The 12,274-nt window shown below is 33.4% G+C and overlaps 1 protein-coding gene across 9 annotated transcripts in view; it reads right to left on the bottom strand.

The window, feature by feature from the left end:
* Positions 1–12,274, bottom strand: part of LOC149485424 (uncharacterized) — a 112,911-nt gene that overhangs the window by 15,574 nt on the left and 85,063 nt on the right. For all 9 annotated transcript variants that reach the window (XM_089700237.1, XM_089700236.1, XM_089700235.1 and 6 more), the window contains one exon: positions 2,947–3,118. In XM_089700237.1, coding sequence (XP_089556363.1) covers positions 2,947–3,118 — 172 coding nt within the window. The remainder of the gene's footprint in view (positions 1–2,946; positions 3,119–12,274) is intronic.

The raw sequence follows: 12,274 nt of genomic DNA, 5'->3' as shown, positions 1-12,274 counted from the left end.
AATGTGCCAACAAGCAACAAAAAAACTTAATGGTCGCGATCAACGCTCGCTACGAAATCGCTTTATAAGATTTTTAATTTGTCATGCTTAAATGGATTATAGATGTCTTTTGCACAATGCCTTTTCAGATATAAACTTATCCATATTAATATTATAAATGCGAAAGTAACTCTGTCTGTCTGTCTGTTACTCAATCACGCCTAAACTACTGAACCAATTTGCATGAAATTTGGTACAGAGATATTTTGATACCCGAGAAAGGACATAGGATAGGTTTTATCCCGGAAATCCCACGGGAACGGGAACTATGCGGGTTTTTCTTTGACTGCGCGGGCGATGCCGCGGGTGGAAAGCTAGTTACTTATAAGTTGTAACTTGTATCAAGTTACTTTGGAATTGGATGTTTGATAGTCATGGAATTAAGTTTTTAAAGGCTGAAAAAGCATTGTGCAAAATAGATTAATTAAAACAACATAAAAACAAAAAAATATTAAAACAACTTGAAAGAGGTGTATTATTACAATAATTGAATAATATACCCTAGCTGCAATTTATCGTCATACTTGCTTAAATGTATAATTAAAATAGAAGCGCTTTTATAATAAAGAGCATTTTCTTGTTTCATTAGATTATAAGCAACACATTTTTTTAATGATAGAGATTAATATAGGAACTTAAAATTCGAAAGATACCATAATTTAAAAAAAAAAACACTATTTTTACAACAAAAGAACTTAGTTACCAGTTCTCATTATTATTTTTACTCTATATATCCTAGCATTATCTGTGACTTTTGACATTGACAGATCACGAGAAAACTCACTATGTTAATGAGAATAAATTATCACGCGATATTGCAAGCGTATTTAAATCAATTAGCGAAAATTACTAAGCAGTGTTGCCATAATATAGCTTCCTATGCGTAATTTAAATTAACATGCAATGTTTGTTACAGATTAAACGACACGCATGAGGTTCGTTTTATAGTCATTACTATGCGAATTGCCAATAAATTGGGTTACATTTAAAATTGCTTTTTTATGTTGACTTTCTAAGGCTGTTTGAGAGATAATCTACGGCTATTAATGTCAACAATGTTTAACGACTATGTGAATATAAATTCGAATTTAAATCGATCTATCCTATACTGACGTTATACGAATGTCGTTATACGAAAAAATGTCAAAGAACATAAGTGAAATTGATAAAAAAGAGAAAATAGAATCAAATACCTCATTTGATAAAACACTCTTATGATAAAAATAATGATAAACTACGATTTTCGTTACACGTGCACTAATCTATCAAATAATAAAAAACATACTATAACACGATGGCATTAAACTTTCATAACAATAATAACAAACTAAATTATTAAAAAAAAATCTTCACATAAAACATTAAAAGGAAAAGAAAACTTATATTATTGGCTTATTTACAGGTAAATGCATGACAATTTATACAAAGCCACAAATTGCTGAACGACTCACATTAATATAGAACGCTGTCAATGGCCTTAATTCTGATGTCACTAAACTAAACTAAACTAAATCACGATATAACTACACACAAATCAAACTGTGATGTTTAAATGCTATTGGGGCGATTCTGACTGAAAAATTACTTTTGGTATTATAAAAATTTGTGCCTATTATTCTACTATTTACTAAAGTTAGCTAAATTTGTTATAAGTTAGAAATTTAAGTTTAGTGACAACAAAATCTTGCGACTGCATCTTAACCTTGGCACACAATATCAAGACGAAGTCTTATGTTCTTTACCTGACGACTGAAACCTATAAGAACATCACTACCTTTTCGCGAATGAATCTCTAATCTAGTTCATTTAGTAACGTCACTACTATGACTTCCTATTGCACGCCTCATAAGCGAAGCGTTGAGGTGGGTACAACTGTCACTTCGCGCAAAACATCTGATTTTTCAAACTTAAAATGTCTTTATGTATCATACATTGCACTTGTAAGATAATACATACACACACATATTAAGAAAAAACACTATTTTTAACGTTCATGATATTTTTGATGTCATTTTTTACCCGACTACGGCAAAGCAAAAGGAGGGTTATGATTTTGACAGGCTATGTATGTATGTATGTATGTATGTATATATGTATGTATGTATGTATGTATGTATGTATGTATGTATGTATGTTCATCTGTTCCCTCGTAACTTCTAAACTACTTATCAGAATTCGACAAATGACATATCATTAGAAGCGTCTTAATTGTCCGCTGGTTATAGGCTATATGGGGTTTCACAAAATCTAATGTGGCGCCCTCTAGCGGACAAAACATACAGAGTAAAAAAATAAAGTTAAGATAAATATGCCGTGTTTGGTATCATTTGAAAGCTTTTTACTTGCACATTTTGAATATATATATATTACTAGCATTTGCTTGTGACTTTACCTGTATTCATGGGCTGATTGCATATAATTCACATCTTTTCGTTCATAGCTTCTTTATTAGTTCATCAAACTTTTGTTTTATACTTTTTCAGCGTCGTTTTTTGTCGTAGTTGGGTTTTAGTTGTTTTACTTTTTATCTTGTGTTATTTAAACTAGTTAAAAAACAGTTTAAAAAAGTTCTGTCTTGGACGTCCGTGTGTCTGTATGTGCGGATCCTTTTTCTTGTTAACACGATAGCGACCGAAATACTTTACTAATCGAGTCTTTTTTTTTCTCTTACGCTTGAGTATGCTCAGGAATAGAACCCTTTCATTTTTCAGGGTCTGATTCGATGTGGTTTAATTGTTATTAAATAAACAAAAATAATAATTAATAAATATTTATTAAAAAAAAATTATGAGGCGTGCACTTTTGGATTTTCCAAATTATTTTTTCTAATTATTATAAATAAACTATCTCTATATCTAATTCATTTTAGTACCATTACTACGTTGTTCTATAGTTTTAGTAACTGACCTCCTGTAAGACCCGTTTCAGCTGCAGCAGCAGCGTCTTGATGTCCACGACGTCCTGTAACAGCGTGGAGGGGGCCGCGGGGGACCCGCTGCCATCGCTTATACCGGCGTCTGATGGCGTCTGCGTGCGCGACCGTTGGAGTAGACGCGCGCTCCTGATTGGTAGACTGGCCCTGGAGAGGATTTGGATATTTAGAAATTTTGCGATTGCCAGCTGATGGGCTGATGTTTATGAAATTAAACAGTGGACTTTCTTTATGTGTGTTTGAAGGTTCTATCGGCAATATGGCATATTATGGTTATTGATTGATTAACTAATGTTGCAGTATATGCAGTTATTTTAAGGGTTATTATTTATTTACTTGTTAAAGACTTCATAATATTCCATACTTTAATAAAAACTAATTCTTACAATTACCTATTTCAGATTAAATTAACTGACTTAGTAAACATATTGGTAAAATGCTTACTGACCGATTTTATTACTATCTAGCGTAAGTATGTTATGATTACCATATAATCCTTATAAGCAGGCTTATAGCAACAACATAATCAGAATATATTATGAAAGTAGCAATTTCAAATATATTGTAAAGAAAAATCCTATTATCTTCAGTCTTCACAATACGCACATAATGTTTTCATTTCATGACAAAGAGAATCGTTTTACACATTCATAGAGATCGGATTACAACATTATTAACCGAGTTAGCATGAATAGCACAAATATAAATACAAGAGGAATATTTATAGAAAGTATTCAAATAGACGTGTTCTAGTTATTTCTAGAGATACATAGAAAGTCTGTTTAAATTAGTTACATATTTCTATTTGTAACAATCATGTTGTACTTTTACATGTGGAGAAGACCACAAATAGGTACTAAATATTCAAACTCAAACTCATTCATTTATTTATTGCACGCCTCATAAGCGAAGCGTTGAGGTGGGTACTACTGTCACTTCGCGCAAAACATCTGATTTTTCAAACTTAAAATGTCTTTATGTATCATACATTGCACTTGTAAGATAATACATACACACACATATTAAGAAAAAACACTATTTTTAACGTTCATGATATTTTTGATGTCATTTTTGTTATTTAAACTAGTTAAAAAACAGTTTAAAAAAGTTCTGTCTTGGACGTCCGTGTGTCTGTATGTGCGGATCCTTTTTCTTGTTAACACGATAGCGACCGAAATACTTTACTAATCGAGTCTTTTTTTTTCTCTTACGCTTGAGTATGCTCAGGAATAGAACCCTTTCATTTTTCAGGGTCTGAGTCGATGTGGTTTAATTGTTATTAAATAAACAAAAATAATAATTAATAAATATTTATTAAAAAAAAATTATGAGGCGTGCACTTTTGGATTTTCCAAATTATTTAGACTTTTCCTCGAAGCACTTTTGTATCGTCATAGTTTTACCATTGACCACGGGTTCAGAAAGCAGCTTCTAAAAAGAAGAGTCAATTTTTCATAATATTAAAATAATGATGCCAAAGAAGTTATCATTTAAAATAGACTATTAATTAAATAGAAAGGACAAATATCTTATGGGATACGGAAAACGTAGTAAAACGACCACCCCCGCCCTATTTCATTCATAGATATTTATCTAATAAAATAAGAAATTTCCCGTACCTACTCTCGTTAATTCTTCACAACATAAAAGGTTTTACACAAACTACGGATATTCTACACGACTTGAGTGAGATCAGGTGTAAAGCAAAAGTTTCAAAGTGCTAAATAAAGCAATTTCTTGTAAACGCTTGCCAAGGTAACTTAAAATTTATGTTTATGAAAAAACTCTTAGATATGCTTTAATGGTCTCATTGATTAATTTCATTAAAAAGAATAATAGAATAACTGACTCCAAATTATAATAATTTTCAACTTTTTGATTCTTACAAAACGCAAACACCGCGCCCGCGCCTTTGTATACAATATACCTAATCTAATGTAGCTTGTAAAGTTAAATTCACTTTCTAAGTATTTCTTTATAAAAAATTTAATCAGTAGATTAAATTTTTTATAAAGAATTACTACAACTTGTTGAAAAACTTTGGAATCGCTGAAAAACACTGCTAGGTATATTATGATTGTAAAAAGCCCTTCCTTTTTAGTAAATAGGTGATCACCTAAATAAATTAATCTATATAAAAGAAATAATAATTAACCCACTAATCCAGATCCATTTGGTTAAAAGCAATTTGTCTGTGTTTAATTTCGTTTGCCATTGAAATAAGGCGTGTCTTGATACCTGAAATTAATTAGGAAAATTACGTTTTCCAATATATTGTAACTAAAGGGAACGCACATAATATTAGCACTGATAAAATTACTGCTAGATAGCAGAACTTAGAAGCAATGGTGGAAATAGAGAAAAAAATAGTAGATTTTTTTTTGGGCGCGTTGAGAGTAAAATTTCAAGGTCGCGTCCGCGTCATGGCGATACCGTCACGTCATGGAGTAAGGCGAAGATTTTTGTATCTTTGAATCTTGCCAAAGAAGTTCCACTTCTGGCACGTGTGCTCGGCACATACGTTATTTATTATCCTGGACAGTTTTTAATGTTTTGAAGGTCATAGACAAAGAAGAAGTAACTTTATATACAGGGTGTCCCAAAAAGTAGTGATGAACGGAAGCTGGGAGGTAGAGGACCTAGAGAGCTATCCGAATCACCCCCATGTATGTTATGCGATTTTTCGTATTTTCGGAGTTATGACATTTTTTTCAATTTTTCATCTATCGCTGAGTACGATGAGATTTTTATTTATGGTGACGTGACTTATTGCGCTAGATGCTTGATTTTTTTTTGTGTGGTAAGCTGAAAGATAGGCCAATTCAGTATGGTAACATTTACTATCGTTAGATCTTCGAATGGAATAAAAAAAGAATTAAATGCCAAGAAAGATAAAATTACCCAGTATGTTCACAACTTCAAGGGCCCATAAAAAAATAAAATCACATAAAAAAAGTTTTCCATTTGGCTTTTAAAAACTCGCTCTATCTATCAGGTAGCTACCCTAAAAATTTCATTTTATTATTCAGAAGGCTTCAATCGAAAAATTGAAATCTAAATGTGGTAAGTGCAAAAATTTTATTAACATGATGATCATTAAAACCAAATTAAAACCCATAAATAGGTGTTTAATTACCAGAAATTTTTAAAATAACCCCGCTGTTGCTCAATGCAAGTGCGACATCACCGTAAAAAGTTGTCTTTTAAATGTCTGAATGCCCTTTTATCATTTTTAATGGTTTCTTCTGCTACTATGAATTTCCGGGTTATTTCGTCCAAATTGTAGCATTCTCTTAAGTAGCCGAGGTCTTTTTAGTATCCCCATTGAAACAAATCAATGGGGTTTAGGTCGAGGGACTGTGCAGGCCAGGCTTTAAGGCAGGCGTCACCAGCGCATGCGCAGGCTGCAACGACCAATCCATCTTTCAGGGTATCTTTGCCCTTTAGCCTGGCCTCGACGGTCCCCGGACATAAACCCTATTGATTTTTTTCCGTGGGGATACTACAAAGACGAGAGACTGCCACAATTTGAACGAAATAACCTGGAAATTCATAGTAGCAGAAGAAACCATTAAAAATGATAAAAGGGCATTCAGACATTTAAAAGACAACTTTTTACGGTGATGTCGCACTTGCACTGAGCAATAGCGGGGTCATTTTAAAAATTTCTGGTAATTAAACACCTTGTTATTGGTTTTAATTTGTTTTTATTAATCATCATGTTAATTCAATTTTTGCACTTACCTCATTTAGATTTCAATTTTTCGATTGAAGCCTTCTGAATAATAAAATGAAATTTTCAGGGTAGCTACCTGATAGATAGAGCAAGTTTTTAAAAGCCAAATGGAAAACTTTTTTTATGTGATTTTATTTTTTTACGGGCCCTTGAAGTGGAGAACATACTGGGTAATTTTATCTTTCTTGGCATTTTAATTCTTTTTTTTATTCCATTCAAAGATCTAACGATAGTAAATGTTACCATACTGAATTGGCCTATCTTTCAGCTTAGCACACAAAAAAAATCAAGCACCTTCCGCAATAATTGACGTCACCATGAGTGAAAATATCACCGTACTCGGCGATAGGTGAAAAATTGAAAAAAACGTCATAACTCCGAAAATACGAAAAATCGCATAACATACATGGGGGTGATTCGGATAGCCCTTTAGGTCCTCTACCTCCCAGCTTCCGTTCATCACTACTTTTTGGGACACCCTGTATAACAAAATAGTCATAGCCCTTAGGGACTGAACATTTACACTTTTCAGTTGAAAGTGCTTCATTAAACTAATTAAAGTCCTTACTAAAATGGACTTAAACAAAGTTTTCTGGAATTATTAGTTGAAAATAAACCCACATTTCATATGAATATTCTTAGGTATACCTATAAAATTTATACAATAAGGACAATAATATATTATTCTGTGTTTACGTTTATCTCGCCCTAATAATGTTATCTTTTATCAGACTTTATCTCTATTTAAAATCTAGTTTAAGTGTGTGTCACTTTAAGAATTTCAATTCAATATTCTAAAGTCTAAATTAACAATTTTCTTCTATGTACATACTACACATTAGGCATGCTGAATAAAATTAACTTATACTGAAACATTTCAGACAAATATTTCCCTTTTGATTCTATTTCTTTTTTTTTCGTATTTGTCTATTCAATATCCGTTGCGTGATCTATAAACACATACTCAAAATAGATCGGAAGTTAATCTGTCACTAAAACCAATTAACGGTACCGTCTAAACATCCTTGATTCTCTAAAGTCTAAACGAACCAAGGGCAAAACACTTATTTATCAATTAAAGAAGATTACCATACCTATCACAAAATATCACAGTCACAGGTAGATTGACAAATGACAAATAATAATAATGCCCATTCCACCAGGGATAAATCATAAAAGCAAAATTTTTTTTTATCATCACTCTTCATTCGACTATTTTCATTCTAAATCTGTAGGGATCCGCTTGCCCAGGCTCTACAATTAAAAATTAATCAAAACATAGACAGCCAAACAGCCTCGTTACTCGTAGACCGTAGTATAGGTAGTAATTTTTTTGTTGCATTTTCTAAAAACAATGTCACATGAAATTCTTGTGTTAGAAAATTTCTGAAACGGCTTCACCGTTTATTATGAAATAGTAAACTATTTTTTTTTACTCCTAATCCAATAAGGTAAGTCTTGGCAGAACAAATAGTTCGGGGCAGCTAGTTCTTTGTTATTTAAGTCTTTAGAATATTATTTACTTTCATATCAATTAAAGTTTGCATGTTTGTATTAGATAAAACGCATATTCGCATGAACGCGTATTCCGCGAATCGATGCGAAATTTATTATAACTATATTTAAATTGAATAACCATATTACAACAGTATTGAGTTTCTACAAACTGTAAAGTTTATAAATGTAATATAATATCTGTTTATACAACTGTTATAGATATTAATTATATCATGGCAATAATTATAAGACTAGTTAACTTGTTTAATTTTGATAAACATTAACGATTTTTTTTCCAATCAATCCTTTTACAATATCATTACATATATTTTTAAGAATTTACGAATGATATTCTTTCATATATCACACATACCTATTGAGTTTACATAGAGTGCGATAGGCTTATTGCATCTCTATTTACCTTTTAATTGAAAAATTAAAATAGCAACAATCTAATTCCAATTACCATAGATATTATCTTTAAACTGGGTGGGTGGGTAAGATTCTTCAAAAATAAATTATTGTAAGTCACAATTTCAATAATATGCGAATATGTTATAAATTCTCTAAAAAACACTAAACATAAGATAATAAATCATTTCATATAATTATTATGCGAAAGGGACCCTTCCGTCGTGATGGCCTTCAGAGCACTCTCTCAGTTTATAGTTATTATTAAAATCGCTATAATTGCCAAAAGAGACCATTATTCTATATATGTCACGGCTAAAGGTAGGTGAGAACATAAACTTAAGATTAGCCGGCTAAACTTAGGTTTATTTTCGACGAGGTGTTAATGTTAGTTTGTTCTATCTTTAGCCGGCTAAACTTAAGTGTAACCGCAGGCCCGTGGCTAAAAATGTCGGGGTGGGTAGATTTGGTTAGCGCCGGGCCGGTGGAGGGCTTGAGGGGCCCGCACAGTGCCAGAAAACACTCGCCCTGTTCCTTACATGTATTATAGTAACCAAATCTACCCACCCCGACTCAGGGCAGAAAGCTGGTGGCTAGGTTAGGTTAGGTTAGAACTCTTAAGACCCGCACGAGCCGAGCGAGCGCAGCGAGCGTGCTGCGGCAGCAGCCGGCGAAGTGCCAGAAAACACTCGCCCTGTTCCTTACATGTATTATAGTAACCAAATCTACCCACCCCGACATTTTTAGCCACGGGCCTGCGGTTACACTTAAGTTTAGCCGGCTAAAGATAGAACAAACTAACATTAACACCTCGTCGAAAATAAACCTAAGTTTAGCCGGCTAATCTTAAGTTTATGTTCTCACCTACCTTTAGCCGTAACATATATATTATGAAGATGTATCTAAGGTACCTACTAAAGTATTTTATTTTGTACTAGCGGTCCGCCCCGGCTTCGCCCGTGGTACATGTTTACGTTTTCTCTACATAAAAACCATCCTCGTACTTCAAGGAATATAATAAAAAAAGAATTATCGAAATCGGTTCAGCTGTTCTCGAGTTATGCGCTTACCAACACATTTTGCGATTCATTTTTATATATAAGAAGAAGATAAGTACGTATGTTGGTATCGAATTCATGATAATATGCTACTAATAAAAAATTAAAAATATATTTAAGTAAATATGTAAATAAATGCTCTAGTTCATGAACGCGCAAAATTTTCGCAAAATTAGTTGTTGAACAGTAATTTCTTCGTTTGTAAGGAATAACTTCCATAAACCCTAAATAAAAGATCATACGCTTATAATATTAACTACGATATATTTTATTCGTGAAATTTGAATTAGCCGACATGTATGACATGCATATTTTTCGTTCTATTTTACCATTTTGCTTTCTACGAACTATCATTTTTAGCGTTCATTCTTGGAAAAAAATAATTGAATATTTACGGGATGGACGTGCTACAGGGAATTATGAAATATAACTTTGATATAAAATAAAATTCTCAGAATTTACTGCTTAATCTACAAAATTAAATTTGTCTTTTTCCCCTACTATATGAAAATACTGAAGCGTTATAACACATCACACTTACATACGTTTATTGTAATTTACTTGATACATTTTTGGAATTTTTTATTCATTTAACAGTTGGACACTGGTGTCTGTATCTATAGCACAGTTGAAACTATCACAGATTCCGAAATTCCTCCTTATTTATTTTCGTAATTTGCATATTAAAAATGATTTAATTGTATAAATTATGTAAAATCTGAAATGTAGAAATCTATACTAATATTATAAAGCTGAAGAGTTTGTTTGTTTGTTTGTTTGATTGTTTGTTTGTTTGTTTGTTTGTTTGAACGCGCTAATCTCGGGAACTACTGGTCCGATTTGAAAAATTCTTTCGGTGTTAGATAGCCCATTTATCGAGGAAGGCTATATATGATCACGCTAAGACCAACAGGAGTGGAGCCACGGGGGTGAAACCGCGCGGAGCAGCTAGTAATAAATAAATGTTATAAATCCGAAAGTGTTGTTTTATTTATTCATTTAGATATGCAAAAACTATTAAGGCGATTTGCCTCAAATACTTCACATAGATTGTTTACGTTTTTGAATAACATTTTGGGTAAGTACTTTTGTAGAGGAAAGCTGAAGTTAGTGAGCGTTACACGTTACTGTTAGTACAGTCATTAAAATTCAACAAAAAAACATCACGTAAGCTAGAAAAAGGTTAAAAGTGAACGAATACAATACTAGAAAGGAAAAACATCGCATCCGGTTATGACATTAACCAATAGAGCGTTGAAAGAGCGCAATATTTACACCAAAATAAAAACAAAAAGCATAGAAACTTAATATCTTTGTAGAGCAACAAGTCGGTGGGCACTCGAACATGAAAATCAGGTTCCGTATAATTTCTAGGATAAATATCTCTCTGCCTTTGTATCTCGAACCATACACACATAATTAATTACCTTATCACCGTCCGTATAAACATAAATAGAAACTTGCCCCGACTAAGTATAACATGTTGAAAAATCATAAAAAAATGCATGCGAATTGCAACAATCCCGCGCATAGAACCTTGACTTTTGCGGAATCAATTAATTTCATTACTAGACTCTCGCTTGACCTTGTTATTGTCTTATATTTCCAATAACCAAACAGCACTCGAAACAACAAAAATAATCTTATCAGTCGATGCGATTGGAGTAAAATTCACTTTAAAAATGGTAAATGAATGAGACCTGTACTGCTTTGCCCGCTGGCTGCGTAAGCTCTGTGCTGGGCTGGTGGATCTAGAAGGCTCAGCCACATGGAGGTCCGTTTTCTGGCGCCGAGCCCCCAGCGACGGAGCGGCGGACGTGGCGCAACGCATGGCGGACTAGCTGCGCGCACGCATTCACTCGACTGAGGACTGAAGCACCGGCCCGAGCTGCCGACCGATCTCGCGACCTACCCATTCACGCTGAACGGATAATGTTTTCTTTTCGCAGTGTTTCCAATTTTTTGCCCTAAATTATCACAATCTATTTTCTAACTTCTAATTCGTATAACTGGCAACCACGGTCAACTAGTGTCAGTGCTGACACTACCATAACACGTTATGAATGGACGTAAAAAAGATAGCGTCGATTTTTAATTTAAAGCTAATTGTATCACTTGAACGCTATTCACTCCTATCAGTCTTTGTATTGAACTCAAAACGCCTGCGGAAAAATTCGCGCAAACATGTTTAGCGACGGATTTGCGGTTTGATTTTGTTTATAAGGAACTCATGGGTCAGTGTCAGACGGGGTTTGTTTATTTTGTGAGCGTTCGCCGGCAGAGGGACCTTGGTACACTTGTGCGCATGCGTGGGACCGTTCAATAATAACTGCTTTGGCTCAGCTGACTCACATTTTTAGTTCATGTTAGCGTCCCGACGCATACTATCAAGGATACAACTGTATTGACCCTGTATTACATGAATGAGATGAATATTACCTAGATACACATCTTTATTTCATCTCTGTACTATTTATTCGTGTAAAATTAAGCCTTAGATTACAAAATAAAATACAGATGGAGCATGTCAATCATTCATCGCCCTTGTCAAAGAAAATACGAAATCAAAAACGAATACGTTCCTCCGCTAGTGCTATAGCG

The sequence above is a fragment of the Colias philodice genome, chromosome 10 (genome assembly GCF_061535455.1).
Source record: "Colias philodice isolate Cphi_HAF_F1 chromosome 10, ilColPhil1 Martin Lab GWU primary, whole genome shotgun sequence".
Taxonomy (NCBI): Eukaryota; Metazoa; Arthropoda; class Insecta; order Lepidoptera; family Pieridae; genus Colias; species Colias philodice.
The sequence above is the reverse complement of the archived record's forward strand: the minus strand, read 5'-3'. Positions and strand labels throughout refer to the sequence as shown.